The sequence below is a fragment of the Mirounga leonina genome, unplaced genomic scaffold (assembly GCF_011800145.1).
Source record: "Mirounga leonina isolate KUSES-001 unplaced genomic scaffold, KU_Mleo_1.0 Mir_151, whole genome shotgun sequence".
NCBI lineage: Eukaryota > Metazoa > Chordata > Mammalia > Carnivora > Phocidae > Mirounga > Mirounga leonina.
The window spans coordinates 18,320,613-18,343,947 of record NW_023270377.1 but is presented as its reverse complement, the minus strand read 5'-3'; the positions used below and the strand labels follow the sequence as shown (position 1 = coordinate 18,343,947).

At 49.4% G+C, this 23,335-nt stretch overlaps 1 protein-coding gene across 1 annotated transcript; it reads left to right on the top strand.

The window, feature by feature from the left end:
- The first annotated feature begins 30 nt into the window (after positions 1-30).
- Positions 31-23,305, top strand: STK36 (serine/threonine kinase 36). Its single transcript, XM_035007116.1, has 27 exons — positions 31-194; positions 784-958; positions 1,660-1,800; positions 1,911-1,988; positions 3,272-3,402; positions 3,644-3,893; positions 5,659-5,752; positions 6,045-6,214; positions 6,365-6,552; positions 7,069-7,168; positions 8,562-8,705; positions 11,428-11,607; positions 12,610-12,707; positions 13,130-13,235; positions 14,710-14,860; positions 15,073-15,200; positions 15,733-15,837; positions 16,346-16,444; positions 16,531-16,619; positions 16,900-16,963; positions 17,155-17,265; positions 18,860-18,934; positions 19,334-19,508; positions 19,729-19,876; positions 20,079-20,226; positions 20,793-21,539; positions 22,577-23,305. The coding sequence occupies exons 2-27, from the start codon at positions 875-877 to the stop codon at positions 22,718-22,720; spliced, it is 3,948 nt and encodes a 1,315-aa protein (XP_034863007.1). The 5' UTR covers positions 31-194; positions 784-874; the 3' UTR covers positions 22,721-23,305.
- The last annotated feature ends 30 nt before the right edge of the window (positions 23,306-23,335 follow it).

Here is a 23,335-nt window from a genome sequence, read left to right as displayed (position 1 = left end):
GAGGGAGGGAGGCAGGGAGGCTAGCGGCCGTTTCTAGGCAACCGTAGACTCCAGGTCCTTAGTGGGTCCTGATGCCCAAGAGACGGCTCGGAAGTGCCCTAGGAAGTGCCTATGGGCGGTCCGCCGTCTCTCCCAACACCTCTGAACGCCTTCGTCCTCTGAACCTCTCTGACCAGTTCCAACGAGTACAGCTGGTAACAATGGGAGTCTAAAGAGACAGGCAGTGGGGGTGGAGAAGAATTATAAGTCAGGCAAAGTCTGCAGGCAGCCGGAAGGGACGGGGCTGAAGGCCAGGGCGACGTCCCTCAGCCTAAGGAGCTTGAAGCTCCTAGGCTGGGGGTGAGAGAGGGGCTCCCGTCTGCGAAGCGCGCGGGCAGGGGGCGTGGGAGGCGGTGCTGAGGAGGTTGGCGGTGGCAGGAACTTGGGAGAGGCTGGAAGGGGCGGGGTCGGGTGGGCGAGGCTGGTGAAGGGGGCGGGGCCGAGGGGCGAGTCTGGGTAGAAGGAGAGGGAGAAAGAGAGGGAGAGGGGGAGGGAGAGGGGGAGGGGGCGGGTGGGCGGGGCTGCGTGGAGGGGGAAGGGCGACACGGCGTCCGGTGGGAACGAGGTTGGGTTGGGGGACAGGAGGTGGCTGAAAAGGAGGGAGAACGACAGGAGGCGCTCTCTTTGCTCCAAGATCTCATTTTTCCATCCACTTCGCCCTACGATGTTTTTGACGCCTGGATTATTATGAAAAAGGAAAAGGCAAGGTGGCTAACGTTAACCTTTCTTCCATGCCCGAACCAGGCCTCCTAGATGTATGGAACTGTCCCTGGAGCTGTAGCCCTTCACCACCATCTCTACCTCCTTCCTTCTGAGGGATCCTGAAACCTCTGTCATGGAAAAGTACCACGTGTTGGAGATGATTGGAGAAGGCTCTTTTGGGAGGGTGTACAAAGGTCGAAGAAAATACAGTGCTCAGGTGGTGAACAAAGAGGGGTATCTCTTGGGTGGGATTCTGTACCTCCAACTACGGTGGAAAATGGGACCAGAATACCGACCTGTATTCCTGAGGCACTGACTCCCTCATTCCTCTTACGGAGTATGAGCCCTAATACTGGATTACTTGGGTTCAGATCCTAGGTACACCATTTTGTAGCCTTCGAACTATGGACAAGTTACTTAACCTCTCAATGTCTGTTTCCTCATTTCTAGAATGAGGATAATTATGAACAGTATCTGATTGATGGGGTTTGAGGATTAAATGTGATTCACGCTGAATTACTATACTAGTACAGTGTCTGGCACCTAGTAAACAATAAATAAAATTTATATTTATTGTTATTCTCCTCTATCATACCATGCCGGAAGAGATAAACCACCTGAACTCAATTCTTCATTTTTTTTCTTCCTTCTCTTTCCCCTGAATCTCTTAAATCTTTACCCAGAGTTTGTTACCCAGATCAGAACACCTCTCCCAGAATCCACGAAAGGGATCTGTCTGGCGGAGGCTCTTTTCTCCTAGGGCAAGGGTGGGGGAGGCCTGGATAAGGCCAGGGTACTGTGGGAAAGGGGAGTAGGAGAATTTGCTCCAACAATCTAAAGCCTGAGTTTTGGAGCTCTGAGGTGAATGTTTCAATAGTGTAGTTAGGCCTTGACTCTTCTTCATCTTACCACTGACAGGTGGTGGCCCTGAAGTTCATTCCAAAATTGGGACGCTCGGAGAAGGAGCTGAGGAATCTGCAACGAGAGATTGAAATCATGCGGGGTCTGCGGCATCCCAACATTGTGCATATGCTTGACAGCTTTGAAACTGACAAAGAGGTGCACTTGGGTTTTGGGTCACGCTTCCCCAAGAAGAAGGGTCCCAGAAATTTCCTGATCTCAGAATGCATAAATCTGGAGCCATCAGGACCATTGACTTCTCCCTGCAGGTGGTGGTGGTGACAGACTATGCTGAGGGAGAGCTCTTTCAGATCTTGGAAGATGACGGAAAACTTCCCGAAGACCAGGTATGTGTCCTGGCTCAAACTTCTCCCCTCCCCTGACCTCTTTTCAGTTTAAGGACTGGTAGGGAAAGCTGAGGGCACTGAGAGTCACCATTTTGAAAACTCCCAAGGAAAATACAAAAGTCTGGGTGTATGTGGAGACAATGTGGTGTGACAGGAAAGTATGTGAACTCTGGAGCCAAAATCTTGGAGTACAAAGGTTGACGCTGTCACTTTCTAGCTGGATCTTCGGGGGCAAGTTACTTTAACCTCTTGGTGCTCAGTTTCCTGATTTAGAAATGGATGTAATTATAATGTCTGTCACATGAGGCTATTGTAAAGATTAGTGAATTAATTCATGTAAAGTGTTTAAAAGAGTGCCTGACACGCAGTATTCAACATAGGTAGCTATTATTATTATTTTTAAAGATTTTATTTATTCATTTGACAGAGAGAGCATGATCAGGGGGAGCGGCAGGCAGAGAGAGAGGGAGAAGCAGGCTCCCCACTGAGCAGGGAGCCCAATGCAGGCCTCGATCCCAGGACCCCAGGATCATGACCTGAGCCGAAGGCAGATGCTTAACTGGCTGAGCCACCCAGGCGCCCTTAGTTAGCAATTACTAATGCTGCCGCTGTCACTAGGCACCTTTAGTGTGTGGTACCAGAGGGGGCAGGAAGGGATAGGGGTTGTGGTTAAGGCAGGATTCACCACCAAGATCTAGTGGTTAGCAGTGGGATTTGGTCGAACACATTCTCCAGCCACACTTGTTCTAGAGATTTCTCTGTACCCTAGCAAGTAGACCCCCCCCCTCAGGATTTCCTGTTGCAGCATGCCATCTCCCTCTGAGCATTATTATTTGCAAGTTATCATCTTGCTCATTTTGTGTATCTTATTCGTTTGGCCACTTCTCTTGAGAAAGAGGACTTTGTCTTACTTAATAACAGCTAATGTATATTGAAGGTTTACTAAGTGCCAGGCACCGTTCTGAGCATGGCATGCTGTAACTTACTTCATCCTTGCAGTAACCCTATAAGGGAGGTGGTATTATTATCGTCAGCTTATAAATGACACATCTGAGAGGCATGGGATAATTTGCTCATCCATGGTCATTTTTCTTCAATGAATGAATGACCAAATGAAAGAATGAATGAATGGGGGGGCAAGAACTAAGGAAGATGTCATGGGAAGCTCTGGAAAAAAGAAAAAGACGAGATCACATCGGTAATTTCAGGAAGTGTCTTTGGGCTTGTCAGTGGGCTCCTTCCTCTGACCTCTCCTTTCTTTCTCCCACCCGTTTGACCCCTAGGTTCAAGCCATTGCTGCCCAGTTGGTGTCCGCTCTGTACTATCTGCATTCCCACCGCATCCTCCACCGAGACATGAAACCTCAGAACATCCTTCTTGCTAAGGGTGGTGGCATCAAGCTCTGTGACTTTGGGTGAGGAGACTGACCTTCCGTCTCTGCTTCTCATTCTGCAGGGAGTCTCAGACCATATGCTTGACTTACCTACGCCTCATTTTAGAAGCTGAGCTGGAGACTGGGATTCCTGTTGGGTCTTTAGGAAGGTGCTCTCTGTGTGGGTTTGGGATAGCTCACACAATGATAGGTGGTAGTCACCAGGCCTAGTTTGTATTGATTATGGTCTCTCTTCCCATTTCCGTTCCATCATCTCCTGCAGATTTGCCCGGGCGATGAGCACCAACACGATGGTGCTGACATCCATCAAAGGCACACCACTCTATATGTCTCCAGAGCTGGTGGAAGAGCGTCCATACGACCACACTGCAGACCTCTGGTCTGTGGGCTGCATACTATATGAGCTGGCTGTAGGCACCCCTCCCTTCTACACTACGAGCATCTTTCAGCTGGTCAGCCTCATTCTCAAGGACCCTGTGCGCTGGCCGACCACCATTAGTCCTTGCTTCAAGGTAATGAACATAGAAAGGGAGATTACTTTGCATCCGAAACCTGTCTTTCTCTGCCCCTGTTCCCTTTTCCAAAATCTGGGGCAAGATTTTGCTGTTACCGAATGAATGCAGGAGTTGGGCCCAGCTGCCTTGCTTTTCTACTGCAGGGGCTGGTTCTGGGAGGCTGTTCTAAGGTCCGCCAAACCTGGGATTAGCAGCCCTTCCTTGGGGCAGGTTATTCTTTTTTTTTTTTTTTTTAAGATTTTATTTATTTATTTGAAAGAGAGAGAATGAGAGAGAGAGAGAGAGCACATGAGAGGAGGGAGGGTCAGAGGGAGAAGCAGACTCCCTGCCGAGCAGGGAGCCCGATGCGGGACTTGATCCAGGGACTCCAGGATCATGACCTGAGCCGAAGGCAGTCGCTTAACCAACTGAGCCACCCAGGCGCCCCGGGGCAGGTTATTCTTTATCACAATGAAAAGGTAATTTCAAGCCACCAGGGACAGATGCTGTCCTTTTACACACTCTCTATTCCACTTATTTCCTATCAGATGCAAGGTCCAGATGATATCTAGATTTGCCCACAGAACTTTCAGTCTTCCTGAAAGAAAGAATCTTTTTTTTTTTTTTTAAGATTTTATTTATTATTTGACAGAGAGAGACATAGTGAGAGAGGGAACACAAGCAGGGGGCGTAGGAGAGGGAGAAGCAGGCTTCCCCGTGGTGCAGGGAGCCCGATGTGGGGCTCGATCCCAGGACGCTGGGATCACGACCTGAACCGAAGGCAGACGCTTAACGACTGAGCCACCCAGGCGCCTCCTGAAAGAAAGAATCTTAAGACATTCTGATGGCCAGAGCAAGTGGGGCCAGCTCAGCGATTAGGGACAGGTGACAGAGGTGGTGCCTATTGATTGCACCTAAGTCTCAGTGGGGGAGGGAGGGTTGGAGGGAGGGAGGAAAAAGAGTTGACCCTTTTTATTTCTTATCTAGGGCAAAATTTGGACCCTCAATGGAATTTAAATGCAACCTTTTCCCAGAGTGCAGTCTCATTATAACTTTCCCTTGCTCTAAGATGAAAAGGGACAAGTTTCTCCCCAACCTATTTAGTTGGGAAAGCTCAGTAATTATCAAAAAGAATCTAAACAAAAGAAACTTGAGTGGGTGATAGGCATAGGATATTCCATTCTCCCTTAGAGCAGACATGCAGGCATCTTCATTCAGCAAGAGCCACAGATGGCACCTTGTTTTAGAACAGTGGTCATCATCTACCAGTACCTTCTATTCCTATTTTAGGCCCAACTGAGGATTTTCCCAAGGATACCTCATAACAGATGTACCCTTTGCAGAGGCAGTCTCCCTTCCCCACCACCATCTGAAGACTATCTGAAAGATTTCTGTTTTTGCGTGCTCCCAAACCTGTCTTTATGCAATGACTTGTGTGTGAGTGTGCATCTGTTCCTACCAAGCTGCAAACAAACCCACAATCAGAGGGAAGGCACAGTGAGCCATTTGGACCCCTTTGAATGTTTGCTTTCTGAAGATGATTGTGAAGGTGACAGAATGTCTCTGGACAGGATGTGGAGCTCTCCAGGAGGGGAGGCAGTGAAGTCTGTTCCTGGGGCCAGGGAAATGAGGCCTGAGGATAGGATTAGAGAGGATGTGGTTAAGACCATCTAGTTTGCTGAAGGAATGGGCTCAGGAGTCTTGGTTTCCTGCTTCTGCTGGTGAGTTAAAGAGAGCCTGTAGGAAAGCGAAGACCCATGGGGTATTTTTTTTCTCTCCACAGAGCTTCCTGCAGGGACTGCTCACCAAGGACCCCAGGCAGCGTCTGTCCTGGCCAGACCTCTTACATCACCCCTTTATAGCTGGCCGTGTCACCAGTGAGTGCTTATGGTCCCCAGGGCTTTTGCACTTCCCTGGGCTCTTCCCAATCTACCCCCTTCCCCAGTGTCTGGATGCAGCGCATCTGCTTTACCTTACCAGCTCGAACTTTCTTCCTCGCCCTTTGCCTAACCTTTGCCACTTCCCTTGCCACCCCACTCCCTCTTTGTCACGTTGTCAAGATGGTCTCCTTCCACAGAAGCCTGAGGACACTGTCATTGTCTCTGGCCAAGTGGAGATGGTGGCGCAGCTCTAGCATGATCACGCATTCTCCCTCTTCCTTCCCTACAGTAATAACTGAACCAGGAGGCCCAGATTTGGGCACTCCATTCACCAGTCGCCTACCCCCAGAACTTCAGGTCCTAAAGGACCAACAGGTGCATCAGCTGGCCCCCAAGGGCAATCGATCTCGCATCTTGAGACAGGCCTGTAAGCGCATGGCTGAGGAGGCCAAGCAGAAGGTATGTAGGACAGAGGGGATAGGGACATGACCAGGTTAGCGACTGGGGAGGTTGGAGAAGGAAGGTTGATGAAGGGCCATGAATAGGATTCATACTGCCCTAAGGCAACCAAATAGTTTTGATTCAGTGTCTCCTGCCCACTGCCCACAGAAACACCAGAACACAGGACCTGCCCTTGAGCAAGAGGATAGGACCAGCAAGATGGCTTCTGGCACAGCCCCTCTGCCTAGACTAAGAGCCACTCCTCAGGAACCAGGCCTCTTGGCTGGGATCTTGGCCTCAGAAATGAAGAGCAGCTGGGCTGAGTGGGGGGCTGGAGAGGCCCCCCCTGCACCTCGGTGAGGAGGGGGTAGCCAGGAATTTATAGGGTGAGGTATCTTGCAGATCTTTGGCTTTTGCCAAAGCAAATACAACATGGTGCCTGTCACTAGCCACCGCCTCGTGGGGACAGGGCCCTGGGAGTCTGAGTCCTGGGTTCTTGAATTCTGATTCTGGCTATTTTCCTAATTCATCAGGAATCATGGGAATTTTCCTTTCTCTATGCCTCAGTTGCACACTGACTGAAAAGGAAAGAATTGTTTCCATGCAAAAGGGAAGATTATTTGAGTTGAGAGCTACAGGTGAAAACTGCCAAGGTAGACTTGACAGTAAGATTCAAAGTGGAAGGGCAGTCAAGGATACGTGTAGAGTGGTCAACATCCTGTCCTGGCCATATCCTAGAAGAAAGCTCTCCCCTATCCAATCCTGTATGGCTTGTTCTTCATTCTTATCTTGGACCTAGAGTGAGGGACGTGTTAATGAACCTTGAACCTCACAGGTCAGTAGGAGCCTCCTACTCCCTGTTCCTCTGGCAGGGAAAACCAGATCACTCAGGATTGTGAACGAGTTCTCCCAGAGCTGAGGCCAGAGGTGGTGGGCCAGCGGAGCATTGATGCGGTGGACCTAGAAAATGAGGTAAGCCCTAGAGGCTCCACTTGGCCTTGACCCTGCCATGGGATGTTGGGTCTGGGTAGATGTTTTTCTAGAACACTGATTCCCAGCTATCCCAAGTATGAGCTCCCCTTATGTTAAAAATTGATTTCTTATTATCAGTTTGTAGATTTTAATTGCATAGCATCTGAACAGGTAATTATAAAAAAATTGGAACATACGGGTAAGAATGAAAGTCCCTCTTGAGCCTTACCCCAATCCCAGTGGTGTCTGCTGTTATTAGTTTGTCTTTCTTCTTCCAAACTTGCTGAATTTTTAGATATGTACATGCACACGCAGAAATCTATAGTTTGGCTGTTTTTGGTTACTGAGTTCACACCGCATGTACTGTTTTACATCGTGCCTCACTTACCATATGATCTGTTTTGGAGATCCTTCTACATCTGAACATGTCATTTTTGGGGGGTTTATTTTGAAATAGTTTCAAACTTAAAGAGTAGTTGTGAGGATGCCACAAAGAATTCCTGTATACCCTTCGCACAAATTCACCAACTGTTAAAATTTTGCCGCATTTGCTTTCTGATTCTCTCTCCCTAGATATCTGCATATGGGTAAATCCTCTTTCTTGAGTTGTTGTAGCGTAAGATGCAATCTGTCCCTTTACCCCTAAATAGTGCATATTGCTGAAGAACAAGACCATTAACCTACACCACTCTAGTACAGTTACAGAAGTCAGAAATTTGATACTGATACGATTCTGTTACTTCATCTATGATCCATATTCAAAGTTTGCCAGTTGGTCCAATAATGTTCTTTATAGGGGGAAAAAAATTTTCCCAGCCCATGCTCCAATCTGGTGTTAGGCACTGTGTTTAGTTGTTACACTTCATTAGTCTCCTCTAATCTGGAATCATTCCTAGTCTTTTTTTGTTTTTCATGACTGACAGTTTTGAGGTACAAAAGCCAGTTATTTTGTAGAATGTTCCTCAAATTCATACTTTCTCGTGATGAGATTCACGTATGCAGTTTTGGTGGGAATACCGCATAGGTGGTGCATCCCCAGTTCTATAGTCTTTTTAATAACTTCATAATATTTCCTAAGATGGATGTGCCATGACTTATTATTCCCTTACTGATTGGCTTTATGACACTTCCAATTTTTTTTTTATTATAAACCATGCTGCAGTAGACCTAATTGTAAGTATCTCTTTATGAACACGTGCCAGTATTCTCCGAGAGACTTTTCAAGACCCCTCCCGCACGGCCAACTCTGCCTTTGTAAACTGGTTGTTGAAACATATATATCTGGGCTGAAGAATTCACTGGTTCTTGCGTTTGCTCCATGATTCCCCAGGTTGAGCGCACCTACCCTTAAACCCGACACGCTCCTGACCTCTTTCACTCCCCTATACCTCAGGAGCCAGATAGCGACGATGAGTGGCAGCACCTGCTAGAGACCGCTGAGCCTGTGCCCATCCAACTGAAGGCCCCTCTCACTCTGCTGTGCAATCCTGACTTCTGCCAGCGCATCCAGGGCCAGCTGCATGAGGCTGGGGGGCAGGTAACGGACACACGCAATGGGATTTTGGACTATGGTAATCACAGATGAGGCGTTAAAAAACTTGAGGAGAAAAAGAAAGTTTGTCCCTTTTCAGTTCTTTTTCAATTCATCTATTTAATTCAAGATTTGCTAGCCTCCTTTAGTAACACAGAAAGAACAGGCCTCGGCTCTCTAAATTAAATCAATCTTTAAATAAAGGGGGCGCCTGGATGGCTCAGTCAGTTAAGTGTCTGGCTCTTGATTTCGGTTCAGGTAATGATCTCAGGGTTGAGACCCAGTCCCGCCTCTGGTTCCATACTCAGTGGGGAGTCTGCTTGAGTTTCTTCTCTCCCTCTCCCTCTGCTCCTCCACCTCCTGAGCATGCACACTCTCTCTTTCTCTCTAATAAATAAATACATATTTTTTTATAAAGATTTTATTTATTTATTTGAAAGAGAGAGAGAACATGAGTGGGGGTGCAGGCAGAGGGAGAAGCAGGCTTCCTGCTGAGCAGGGCTCGATCCCAGGCTCGATCCCAGGACCCTGGGATCATGATCTGAGCTGAAGGCAGATGCCCAACCGACTGAGCCACTCAGGCGCCCCCATAAGTAAATAAGTCTTAAAAAAAAAAACCCAAAACAGGCCTGGATTTTCTCTTTTTGAAGGGAAAAGCATTCATTTAGAGCAGGGGTTGGCAAACTTGGATGGTAAACGTTTCGGGCATTGAAGAGCAAGAGGCAAAAATGGAGGATGTTATTAAGTACTTCTGGAATGAGAGAAAGCACTTTTCCACATAATTTTTATTGATGATGATGTGATCAGCACTGGGTGTTATACACAACTGATAAATTACTGAATACCACATCTGAAATTAATGATGACATATGTTGGCTAATTGAATTTAAATAAAAAAATTTTGTTGATGAAATTAAAAATATAGATATAATAAGTGTATAAGAGCTTCTGATACAGGTATACTAATGAGAAGAACGAGATTCTTTTTTAAAGGATAACAGTTCGCTTAATTGGCATTCATAATTAGTGTTGTTTATTCACCAGCTGATGGACATTTGAATTGTTTCAACTTTTTGGCTTTTATGAATAATGTCTCCATGAACATTCACATGGAAGTCTTTGTGTGGACATACGTTTTCTTTTTTCTCCCTTGATATCTAGGAATTGCTGGGTTGCATGGTAATTTATATTTACCATTTTAAGAAGCTGATAAACTATTTTCCAAACTGGCTGCCTCATTTTGCATTCCCATCAGCACTGTGTGAGGGTCTCCATTTCTCCACATTCTTGCCAGCATGTATTGTCTGTTTTTATCACAGCCCATTCTAGTGAATGTGAAATCATGTCTTATTGTCATTTTAATTTGCATTTTGCTAATAACTAATGTGGAGCATCTTTTCATGTGCTTATTAGCCCTTTGTATATCTTCTTTGGTGAAATGTCTATTCGGTTCTTTTGCTTATTTTTAAGTTGGGTTGTTTGTCCCCTTGAGTTGTAAGAGTCCTTTGTATATTCTGGATAGGAGACCTTTATCAGATATGTGGTTTGCAAACATTTTCTCTCAGTCTATGGTTTGTTCTTTTATTTTCAGAAGAGTGTTTTTTGAAGCACAAAGGTTTCGAATTTTGATGATGTCCAATTACCATTTTTTTTCTTTTGTGGTTTATGCTTTTGGGTTATATGGAAGAAATCTTTTCCAGACCCAAAGTCTGGAAGATTTTCTCCTATGTGTTTTCTAAAAGTTTTTTAGTTGGAACTGTAGCATTTAGGTCTCTGGCCCATTTTTTGAGTTACTTTTTATATATAATGTGAGGTAGGGATCTAAGTTCATCTTTTTGCATGTGGCTATAGAGTCGTCCCAGCACCCTTGGTCCAAGACTCTCCTTTCCCCGTTGAATTGTCTTGGCACCTTGCACCTCCCTTCTGGGCCTTCCATGCTGTCCTTGTAGTGGGTGGTAACTTCAGTAGGGAGGCAGGCGAAAGGCTCTGCCTCCAGGGTAAGTCTTGTGAAGTTGGAATTCCAGCGGAACTACCCTTCAGCTGTGTGGTAATTGACTCCTTACCTAACCTGTGTAGAGGCTTTAGTCTTCTCATCTGTAAAATGGATAATTGTTTACTGTGCACTGTGATTGTAAAGAGTAAATGAACAAATAAGTGAAAAGATTTAGAAACAGAGGATGACATATTATAAAGCACTTGACGTAAATGTTATTCTTTTTTGAAGAGTAACTTTTTAAAGAATAACCCTTTAAAAGTATCATAGTGCCCTTATCTTGCAGGTTATATATAAATAAGTGACGGACTGGATTTGGCCTGTGGGTCATAGTTAGTCAAGTCTTGATCTAGAGTTAGATAGTTCGTTTTATCTGTTTGGAGTTGAATGACATTGTTTTGTGTCTGTTGTTTTAATCTTTGGAAGTATGTGCATGTGTGTGTGTGCATGCCTGCGTGCCTGTGTGTGTGTTTAAGGCGAAGGGCTGGAGAAGGGACCGAGCAGATAGGAATGGCACTGGGTCCCACAGAGACTGAGGGGAGGTCCCCTTTCCCTTGGTCACTTCCCTGGCTCTCTTTCCCTTTTTCTCTGTTCTCCTTCCCTGGGTTTTAGAGTCCCAAGGAAAGGAGTGAGAACATTTGGTCTGCTTTGCCAGCTCCTTGGGGACTGGTATTTGTCACCCTCCTTTTCCTTCTGATAATATCGATTACTATTTGTTTCCCTCACATCACCCAGATCCTGAAAGGCATGCTGGAGGGTGCATCCCGTATCCTTCCGGCACTCCGAGTCCTGAGCAGTCTTCTGTCTAGCTGCAGTGACTCCATTCCCTTGTACTCCTTCTGCCGCGAGGCGGGGCTCCCCGGGCTCCTGCTCAGCCTGCTCAGACACAGCCAGGAATGCAACAGTATCCAGCAGGTAAGCCCTACGCAGGGAGCCTGGGAGCCTCGGAAGACATATAGGAGTTTCTTCACCTTGGATCTCTCTTCTTCAAATTTCCTCTTCTCCAGTTTCTTCACCTTGGATTTCTATTCGGTCCCCCGCATTTTCTTTTCTTTCCTCCTGTCTAGTTAGTAGATCATGAGTTGCAAACTCTGCTGCCCTCTGAGGCCAGACAGATCCTGTCAGGCGGGAAAGTAGAGTCTGTGTGACCATATGAGTAGTGGAGAGTACGATAAACTGGAGAGCTTGTGCCCAAGCTGAATGGGACATCCCCTCAGTTCCAGCTCACTGCTGCCCATGAGAACATGGGCCCAGTGTTACCAGATCTTCCAGTTTTCTAAGAGAAGCTAGAAATCCAAATTTGTATGCACAGTTTCCCAATCTTTAGAGTGCTGTGTTTTGGAATGTTAAATCCTAGGCTTTTGTTGCCCTGATTTTATAGAACAGAGTACTGAAATTCAGAGATTCACCAACTTATACACAGGCACTAACTTGTAAATGGTCTCAGGGACGATGAGTGGAGGAGCTAGGATTGAGGCTCAGTGTGTCTGAGGCTGAGTCCCCCCTCCCCCTACTGTGTTCTGCTGTGGCTGAGCTGAGAGGACAGAATACTGAAACGTTTAACGGGGCCTCAGCTCAGGCAGCTGAAAGCTGCATTCTGTGCATGAGTGCTAACCTTGAGTGTTTTTAAGGAGTTTCGAGAAGAATTTGAGCTATTTTGAAAAACAGAGCCTCCTAAACTCCTAAATCCTATTCTGGCCACACAGGACACATTTTTAGGCTGCTTATTGCCCACTGGCCGCCACTTTGTGACCTCTAGATTTCCCCTTTCTGTCTGGATGCTCTCTTCCCTCTGCCCCTTCCTGTTTGGTCAACCTGCCTGGATATTGGACACCTTTTTTTTTTTTTTTACTGCTTTTTCTCTTCTTCGTCTCCATCCTCTCCATTGCCCTTACTCTCTGTCCTCTTGCCTGGCAGCAATGTTGGTATGGGACCTTCTCACGGGACCTGATGGCTGTGATCCAGGCCTACTTTGCCTGTACCTTCAATCTGGAGAGGAGCCAGACAGGTGACAGGTGGGATGAGAGCCAGCTTTGCTCTGTTGGCCACTTTGGCTTCAATTTCTACCCCCATTTCTTCCCCTCTCTGTTAGGAAGAGGCTAAGTAAGGAGAAGCCGACAGGTTAGGGATCAGCTGACTGACCGCTGAGGGTCTAGCTAATCCTCCTAAGGACCCTGAGACCCCTCTAAGTTAACCCCAAGACTTGCAGGTTCTAAGGGTCACCATACACTAAATGGAAGGGTCACAATATAAATAACCTAGAGAAAATGGCAAAGAAAGGGCTAGGAGGTTGTGTATAGAAGACTGTGTGTGTGTTTAGCAGGGGAGAGGGGAGGGAGCATTCTGAGATGTTCCTTTGCAGAGATTCTCCTACCTGCCCAGAACTGACCCATTTACCACATGTGGGCTTTTAGAGAGATGGGCTATTTTTTCCCAGCCTGCAGGTGTTTCAGGAGGCTGCCAACCTCTTTCTGGACCTGTTGGGGAAACTGCTGGCCCAACCAGATGACTCTGAGCAGACCTTGCGGAGGGATAGCCTTATGGTAATCTGCTCCCTTGTCCAGATTTCTGTCTTTGACGTATTTCCCCGTGTTCTCCCTTCCCCTTTCTTATAACTATACAGGGTTAGGTCAAGGTAATACAACAGACATTTACCGACTGTGTGCCATATGAGTAAGAGAAAGTCCCCGTCTTCAAGAGACTAGAAAGAGTCTAGTAGGAGAGATGAAAAATGATCAAGGACAATAGCGTGACAAGTACATTAGAACTTACATAAAACTTGTATGAAATACAGAAGCACCACTGAAGAAGATATGATTAATGCTACTTGGAGAGTCATAGAAGAAGTCTTGAAGGAAATCATCTTTGCTAGGATTTGAAGAACTCATAGAAGTTTGCCAGATGGGTGAGGCAGGAAGTAGGGAGGACAGTCCAGGCAGAAGGAGTAGCATATATAAAGATCTAGAGGCATTAAGCACTGTGGCCTATTTCAGGGAACCACAAGTTGAAGTATTCCTTTTTAAAGAGACTTGCAGATGGGCTAGTATTTCCCAAACTTACTTGTCCTGTGGACCAGTAAACTAGTGGGTTCTCATCCCTAGACTGTGGAGGTGAGGGACCGGAGAATGGAGGATTGAGCAAGAGGATAGCTGAGTTCTGACTGATCTCAGAGGAGACAGTTAGCAACATCAGCAAGGAAGTAAGCAATTGCCTAGTCATTGTTCAAACTGGCAGTGGGGGACACAGATCTGGACTGCATTTCTGCTTCCAACTAGCAGTCCATTCAAACTCTTCTAGTCTGAGAGCCTGTTTTAACATCCCTCACCCTTTCGAGTCAGGAAGCTTTTCCAATGCCTAACCTAAATTTTGGCCATCAGCAACTTATGTTATTGGCCAGCATTTATCCTATATGTCACTGTGTAGCGACTGCATAGGGAGTTTGGAATAAACACACCACCTCCCGAAATTCTGAACCAGTAGGACTGGGTTGGGAGGGACCCAGGAATCCCCAGGAATTCTCATACTCATGGTCCATAGATAACACTTTGAGGAACATTATCTAGGAGGCAGCTGATCAGAGAATAGAAGGATTGACACCTAAAATTGCCATTCTTTAAAACGTGAGGGTGGGGCGCCTGGGTGGCTCAGTCGTTAAGCGTCTGCCTTCGGCTCAGGTTATGATCCCAGGGTCCTGGGATCGAGTCCCACATCAGGCTCCCTGCTCAGCGGGAAGCCTGCTTCTCCCTCTCCCACTCCCCCTGCTTGTGTTCCTGTTCTCGCTGTCTCTCTCTGTCATATAAATAAAATCTTTAAAAAAAAAAAAGATTAAAAAAATAAAAATAAAACATGAGGGTGATTATAATGCATTTTCTGTGCGAGGAACACTTTGAATGGCACTGCTGGTCCCTCTGGGTTTTCTCCTTTTTGCTTAGGTTCTCTGGGGGATTCTTGCTCCTTACCCTAAGCCCCGTCACTTTTCTGCTGCCCTCATGTCAACCCTGTCCTTGTCTCCCTTAGTGCTTTACTGTTCTGTGTGAAGCCATGGATGGGAACAGCTGGTCCGTCTCCAAAGCCTTTTACTCCAGCCTGCTGACAACTCAGCGGGCGGTACTGGACGGGCTGCTCCACAGCTTGACAGTTCCCCAGCTCCCTTTCCACACACCCCCAGGTAACCAGAGTAGGGCGCGGAGGTTCTCTTGACTCCAGAGCAACTCTGGCTCTGCGCCCCCCCACCCCTGCCTCAACTGCCATTGCCTTGAATGATGCCTGGCATTTAGTGAGCACTCAGTAACTAACTGTGTGCTGTGTGCTAAAAGAATGAACCGGGAGCTGAGAGAAACGACCAGACCACACCCTGCATTCTTTGCCCTTTCTCTATAGGAGCCCCCCAAGTGAGCCAGCCTCTGCGGGAGCAGAGCGAGGATCTGCCTGGAGCCATGTCCTCTGCATTGGCAGCCGTCTGCACTGCTCCGGTGGGGCTGCCCAGCTGCTGGGAAGCCAAGGAGCAGGTCTGAGCTGCAGTGTCTGCTTCCTCTCGTCTGGGTTGCTGGAGATGAGGAAGCTGGCCTCAGTTTCTCAGGAAGGCAGAAAAACAAGCCTTTATACTTCTCCTTACTCTGTACTTCCAGCAACAGATGCTCCTACCCTGGGTCGGGGCCACTTGTAGAACATGATGTCACCAAGATCCCAGAGCCCTTGGCCAGCTCGTTAGAGAGCTCAGTGACAAACTGCCCGTGTGGCAGGGTGGCTGATCCGAAGCCACCCGTGATGCTTCCTCAATGGCTCAGGATTTAGATTTCCTGCCCCCTTTTGGCCAGCAACACTTTCCTCTGTACCTGCCTACATTAGCGCTAAACTAGGCCATGACCTTTGGTTCTCCACTGGCCATGAGGACTGGGGATGGGATGGGGTCTGAGGTTCCTGGTGAATCTGAGGGAGAGTGGCGAGCAAGGCGTTGAGAAACCTGATTCATTGGAGATAGGAGAGGAATAGGATGGGAATCATGGGAATGGGATGGAGGCTTCACGTATGTTCCTACAGATCTCTCAGCATTTGGCCCATCAGCTCACTGAAGACAGTAACCAACTGAGGCCATCCCTTATCTCTGGCTTGCAGCATCCCATCCTGTGCCTCCACCTTCTCAAGGTACTGCCTGTCCAAAACCCTTGGGACTTCAGATTTCTTTTCTTTTCTTTTCTTTTTTTTAGGGGGGAAGGGACAGAGGGAGAGGGAGAATCTTCAGCAGGCTCCACGCTGGGTGTGGGACTCGGGTCTGGATCTCACGACCCTGAGATCGTGACCTGACCTGAAATCAAGAGTCAGACTCTTCACCGACTGAGCCACCCAGGCGCCCCAGATTTCTTTGCAATCCCCAGGACTGAGAGAGAGAGAAAGAAAGACACTGAGAAAGACAAGAGACCCCAGAGGGTCCCTTTCTGCTTTTAAATCTATTCCACTGAGATGACACCACTGTCAGCCAGTCCCCTCCAGAGCCTAGAAGTAGCCTGATCTCACTGTCCTATAGCAAGAGGTGGAAGTGGCCTGGACTTCTCTACTACCTCCACGGTGGATGCTAGATCTGTTGAGAGGCCAGCCTGCTTCTCAGCTCAGGGGCTGCTGAGCCTCACTGACAGACTGCTTCCCCCTTCCTCAGGTTCTTTACTCCTGCTGCCACGTCAGTGAGCGCCTGTGTCATCTTCTAGGGCACGAGCCCCTGGCCTTGGAGTCACTGTTGATGTTGGTCCAGGGCAAGGTAGGCCAGCAACACAGGCAGGTATATCATGGTGGCCCCGCTGTCTCAGTCAGAAGTTGCTCTGCTATCTAGGGTTTCCTTTGTAGGTAAAGGTAATGGATTGGGAAGAGTCTACCGAAGTAGCACTCTACCTCCTCTCCCTTCTTGTCCTCCGGCTGCAAGATCTGCCTTCTGGGTAAGTCACGAAGGGGGGTCTCTCCACTGGAATCTTCCATCCCCACAGCTCACCCTGTTACAAAATATGGGGGAATAGCACCTTGCAGCCTATCTTTAGGAGGGATTGGGATAGAGAGAGTGAAGTCTTCTCTGCAAAGAGCAGACCTAGCTTCCCACCAACTCTGTGTCTTGGCGGGGGTTGTACAGCCCCTGGGGAGAGTGCCGTCCAGCAGGAAGGGAGGCCACTCGCCAGCCTCCTTTTCCCTGGCTGCACCCTTTGATGTATCTCCTTTTTCCAGAATGGAGAAGCTGGGCAACGAGATTGCTACTCTGTTTACCCATTCACACATCGTCTCTGTCGTGGTGAGTTTTCAGCTTTCTTCTTCCTCCCCTTTTCACCCTGCCATCCGGCCCTTCGGGGAGCACGGACGTCACTGTCCCAGTAGCAGCCGGTTCTGAGGCCGTCCGTGGGGCCGGACGGAGACGTAAATCCTCTCTGCCTGTCCTGCCTGCTGTGCAGGTTCAGACATTCTTTCTCCTCTGACTCCTCTCAGAGCGCAGCAGCCTGTCTGTTGGGACAACTTGGTCAGCAAGGGGTGACCTTCGACCTCCAGCCTGTGGAGTGGATTGCAGCAGCCTCACACGCTCTGTCTGCCCCTGCAGAGGTGAGGCGGGCTGGGGAGGACACAGACCTCTCTGACCGGACCCAGGACTCCGTTCAGGGGAAAAGACTGAAGCGCCAGCCCACCTGGGGCAAACCAAGGGGTGGGAAGGGAGCCAAGGGGTCTTTCCTTTCCTCTGTGTCTGCCCCCAGATAACAGCCCCCTCTGAGCCCAGACTCGCAGGCAAGGAAGGAGAGAGGGAGGGGGACCCGAGTTACCTGAGGATGAGATTTCCCTGCCTGCTCTAGTCCCCTCCTCCAGCAGCTCCTGCTCCTGTTGTTTAGGTCTTTTCAGAAGCTTCATCTCTTCCCCTCTGCCTGCAGTTTGCACTCCCTGGCCCCCTCATTCTCCTTAACTGAGGTGGAAAAGGTGGCTGGCATTCTGAGAACTCTTCAGGAATCCCGTCCGCCGTGTAGCCTCCTTTCCACTTTCTCCTTTTCCAGGCCTTCCCCTCTCCTCCTTTTTAGATACTTTGGAACCTGTATTTCTCTCATTCTGTAAAAAGAAGGATAGACTTCATATTCAGATGATTGTCATCCTTACAGACACAGAATTCCTTATAACTTAAAAGCACTTCACATGTTATCCCACAACATGCTTGAAAGAGAGACACATGAAATGTAATGATACTCACCTGCTTTTTCCAGATGAAGTTGAACTTCAGAGAGGTGGTAGGGATGGCATTCCCATTCATCCAGGAGCCCCAGTCAGAAACCTGGGAGTCCTCATAGACTGTGCCCTCTGCTCCATTATTCCGCCATCTAGATGGTTCCCCCAGGCCCCATGTGCTCTGCCTTCCTGTCATCTCTCAGATCTTTTGCTGCCTGCCACCGTCATGGTCCTGCCTTAGTTTGTGGGCATATCATCGATCTTGCACTGTGGCGCTTGCCTGCTGAAGGATCTCTTTTCTAGACTCTCTCCTCTCCAGTCCATTCTCTTCACTGCCACCAGGGTGAGCTTTCTTAAAAGTCCAGTCATTTGTTCAACCAGTAAGTATTTAGCACAGAAATGTGTATTGAAGACCAGACACTATTCTGGGCTCTGAGGATACTGCAGTGAATAAAAGAGATAAAAATCTTGCCCGTGTGGACGTTGCATAAGTCCTCAGTGGCTTTGCACTGTTTCCGGGATAAAGTCCAGACTCCTTTACCTTCTCCTCAGAGCTCATCTATTTCCTCTGGGCTCTATAATCTTGTTACACCAGGACTTACCACTTCCAAAGGTCACAGTCATCGTTGATGAGCTGCTTTATTTATGCTATCCATTCTACTTGGAATGCTCTCCCTTCCTACCACCTCCTTCTTTTGACTGCCTTTTAAACTTCTAATTCATCAGTGTTCTACCTCCAGAAAGTAGAGTTAGGCCCTCTCCACTGTGTCTCCACCCCCACCCCAGCCTCTTGTCTAGCAAGTATCTTCTTACCCTACCAGTCTATGTGTCTTTGGGACAGAGGTAGTCATTGAATGAATAGTCAGGAACCAAGACTCCTAAGTCCAGAAGAGCTCTCCCCACTGCCCTGGGCTGAGGAAGAGCTCTTTCTGCCTGACCAGGAGTTGCATGCACAGGACCTGCATTCTCCCTGCCTCTCTCCCAACAGGTCCGGCTGACCCCACCAGGTAGCTGTGGATTCTACGACGGCCTCCTTATCCTCCTGCTGCACCTCCTCACCCAGGTATGGGTGCCTCCTAGGCTAATGAGCTGCTAGACAATAGGAATGAAGAAGCAACCCATACTCGCCTCTTCGGTCAAATTAGGGTGCTCATGATAGCCTTCGAATGGGCCCACCTGCCCTCAGCACGGACCCTTTCTGGGGAATCACAGCTGCCTCCGTCAGGATTCAGTGGGGGAGGAGAGCCATAATTCCCTGGTTCCCAGCAGACACACACATGGGTTAAGATGTGAGAAGAAAGGAACTCAGACAATAGGGAAATCCCAGGTTTTTGGGAAAACAGAGGAATTATTTCTAGGACTCTCTTTCTTTGGAGGTCAGGGATAAGAGTGGGGGGAAAAAAAGGCATTTTGAGGCCTGACCTCAACCTCCCTACCCACCCTCCTTCAATTTCCTCTCCAGCCAGGGAAGGGTAGCCTGATAAGGGACGTGGTTAGCTCAGAAATGTGGACCGTTCTGTGGCACCGCTTCTCCATGGCCCTAAGGCTCCCCGAGGTGGTGTCTCCACAGGAAGAGGAGCCGTCGCTGTCTAGGCCACAAAACCCAGAGCCAGACTGGACGCTGATCTCACCCCAAGGTATCTTTCCATCGGCATGGCCTCCATTGTAGGGCCAAAGTGTTGATCCCTCTTCAAGAGGAGGAGATTGCCGCGACCGTTGCCGCCTGGGAAGAGGATGGCGCGGGCCACGCTGGATGGGAAAGGGACTAAGCAAGTGGAAGCCCTGGGAGCCCTGGAGAAGCAGGAGCACCTAGGCCTCTTGCCTGCCCCACTGGGTCTCCATTCTGGGTATTTCCAGGCGTGGCAGCCCTGCTGAGCCTGGCCATGGCCACCTTCACCCAGGAGCCCCAGTTATGCCTGAGCCACCTGTCGCAGCGTGGAAGTATCCTCATGTCCACCCTGAAGCATCTGCTTTCCCCCAGCTTCCTGCATCAGCTGGGCCGGGCGTGAGTCAGAGCTGGAGGAGAGAGTCTGCAGGGCGGGGTGGGGAGGGGGAGTCAGGAGAGCTGTCGCTGAGAACACGAGCTATGAGGGAAGCAGTGGGATGGGTGAGGTTGGGCAAGTGGAGCTGGGATTTGAGAAGGGGGCGGAGAATGGTAAAGGGCGGGTGAGCAAACCGAGTTGGGCCTTCCACGCTGCCCTCCTTAGGCCTCACGGGTCTGAGTTTCTCCCGCTCGTGGTGCTGTCTGTCTGCCGGCTCCTCTGCTTCCCCTTTGCCCTGGATGTGGACGACGACCTCCTTGGAGGTGTCTTGGCTGACTTTGGGGCCTCAGAAGTCGCAGCCCACCTGCTTCAGGTACTTGGGACAGGCACGACAGTCGGGGAGGAGGATGGCCAACCCTGTGTACTCGAATTCACTTGCCAACAGCTCCAAGGCTCTCCTGGGCCCCGGGGAGAGTGGAGGGTCTGACTCCATCTAAGGGCTGGGAGTGGAGAAAGCATCCAGGCCTGAGCAGAGGCATTGTTGGGGGCTGGGGTTGGCACCCCCCCCCCTCCATCAGTCCCTCATCTGGATCCGTTGGAGCTCCGTGGGGAGGACATCCCAGGCTAGGCACTGGATACTCAGCTCCTCAGCCAGGAATCACCTCTCTGGCAATTCTTGGCACTAAGCAGTGGGCCTCTGAAAGCAGAGCAAGTGCGTCCTTGCAGAGCAAGGAATGATCTTGTACCTGTTCTCCTGGGCTCCACACTGGGTCTCACGTGGCAGGCTTGGGTCAGGTCTTCCGGTTCTCTGTAGTATTTCGCAGCATAGCTTGGCTTTTCTCTCTGCCAGAGCTTGGGCTCCTTTGAGCTACCTCACTGCAGTGAGTGCTCCCTCTCCCTGAACCCGTTTTGCCTACTGCCCTGCCCCTCTGTCCCCAGGTCTGCTGCCACCATCTTCTGCTGCCTCAAGTTGAGTTGCCTGTCAGTCTCCTCACCCGCCTGGCTCTTATGGATCCCACCTCTCTCAACCAGTTTGTGACCGCGGTGGCTGCCTCCCCTAGACCTGTCATCTCCTTCCTCTCAGTTGCCCTCCTGGGTGACCAGCCACTGCTAACCTCCGACCTTCTCTCCCTGCTGGCCCACACAGCCCGAGTGCTGTCTCCCAGCCACTTGTCCTTTATCCAAGAACTCCTGGCTGGCTCTGATGAATCCTACCGGCCCCTGCGGAGTCTCCTGGGCCACCCAGAGAATTCTGTGCGGGCCCGCACATATGGGCTCCTGGGACACTTGCTGCAACACAGCATGGCCCTGCGTGGGGCGCTGCAGAGCCAGGCAGGGCTGCTCAGCCTCCTGCTGGTGGGGCTTGGAGACAAGGACCCGGCTGTGCGGCGCAGTGCCACCTTTGCTGTGGGCAACGCAGCCTACCAGGCTGGTCCCCTGGGGCCTGCCTTGGCTGCTGCTGTACCCGGTATGACCCAGCTGCTTGGAGACCCTCAGGCTGGCATCCGGCGCAATGCCGCGTGGGCTCTGGGCAACTTGGGGCCTGAGGGGCTGGGGGCAGAGCTGTTACAATGCCAAGTACCCCAGCGGCTCCTAGAGATGGCGTGTGGAGACCCCCAGCTAAATGTGAAGGAGGCCGCCCTCATTGCCCTCCGGAGCCTCCGACAGGAGCCCTGCATCCATCAGGTACGCCCCTGGGGACTCGTGGACCACAACAGTGGGGTTGTATTTCACAACATCTTTCTGAGGTAGTCTTTTAAAGAATCGGGACACCCATAAATCCCCTTGTCCGGAAGTGGGAGATGACACACTCATCTCCCATCTCCCACCCTGGAGAAGGGAAGGAGTGCAGGAGAGGGTTCCGATGAGTGGGAAGTTCCTGGGATCTCAAGGACCAGGCTTTCTGTCTTGCTGTGTGGGGTGGAGGTGAGGACACACTAGGCCATGTTGAGGCATAGAGGGATTTCATCTTGGGGGCCGTGAAGCAGCTAACCGTCTTTTTTCAGCCCTCCACCATGTGACAAGCAGCATGCTAAGCATTTTACCTTTGTTACTTAGTTGAAGCTATTATAGTCCTCATTTTGCAGGTGAGGACACTGAGGCACTAAGAATTTTAAGAACTTGTCCAAGTTACAAAGCTAGTTTGGGGGATTGGACTTCTGAGCTCAAGGGTCTGAGTCCTGAGTCCCATACCTTAACCACTGCTTTATCCTGCTTTTTCTGCCCGGTATATGAAGTAGCCGAATGGAAATCACACACCTACCTATGATAAGGCTAAACGTCCAAATTATTATAGTGCAATGTGGTAGCATTGGATGGTGCATGCGGAACAGACGTTTTGACAGGGTGGCGATGATAGAAATTATAGGATTTTCTGGCAATCCCTGGGGGGGAATAACGAAAAGGATTCTCAGTGGTAACAAGGTTAAGGCCCACTGGTCAGGACCCATGGCTGGGAATTGTGCTTTTGACTGAGTATCAGCACAGCATGTATTAACCGTTCTTGGGGCCAAGCCCGTGGATCCCTCAGTGCCTTGATTTCGTGGTGTATAACCAGAGTGAATGGGAGTAGACCTCCGGTCTTGATGAGCCCGTCTCCACCATTTCTCTTTCCCCACCCAATCTAGACTGAGTCCCCAAGAGCCCGTTTTCTTTTTCTTTCTTTTGTAGAGTGGGAATTGCTGGGCCATGTCGTGTTCTGTCATCTGCTTTCTGTCCCACAGGTGCTGGTGTCCCTGGGGGCCAGTGAGCGATTAGCCATGCTCTCTTTGGGGAATCAGTTACTGGCGCCCAGCAGCCCCCGGCCTGCCTCTGCCAGACACTGCAGGAAGCTCATTCACCTCCTGAGGCCAACCCACAGCACGTGATCTCAGATTCCTGCGGTCCGTCCTCCAGCCTTTGTGGCCCCCTTATTGCCAACCTCTCCTTTTTCTACTATACGAGCCACCAACTCAACCAAGAGCTAAGGAGACTAAAAAAAAGAGATAAGCTGCAAGTCAACTGATTTGAGAACTAGAAACTAGAAGAGATTTATGTATAAAGCTCCCTCCTTTCCCCAGATACTGATTTCAACCAGTAAACGTCATTGATGTTGGTGCCAGAGAAGATTCCTTCCTTTTCTACATCGAAGGCTCTTTCTCCGATCATGTGCTAATCCCAAGAACATGTCTCCTGGACGTCAGGGAGGCATCTTCTATCTGAGAGCTCTCTTCCTTTCTGGAGCTCCTATAATCCTTCCAGCAGGTTCCTGCCTTAGTGCACTGGCCCCAGGACAGTGATGAGGACAGAGCCTGTCTCCTCTCTAGGTGATAAATGCCATCAGTCCCTGCTGTAGATGGTTCTCTGACCCGTAGCCCACATTCCCATCCATGGGTTAGGGTGGAGAGTCTTTTCTTTCTTTTTTTCTTTCTTTCTTTCTTTCCTTTCTCTTCCTTCCTTCCTTCCTTCCTTCCTTCCTTCCTTCCTTCCTTCCTTCCTTCCTT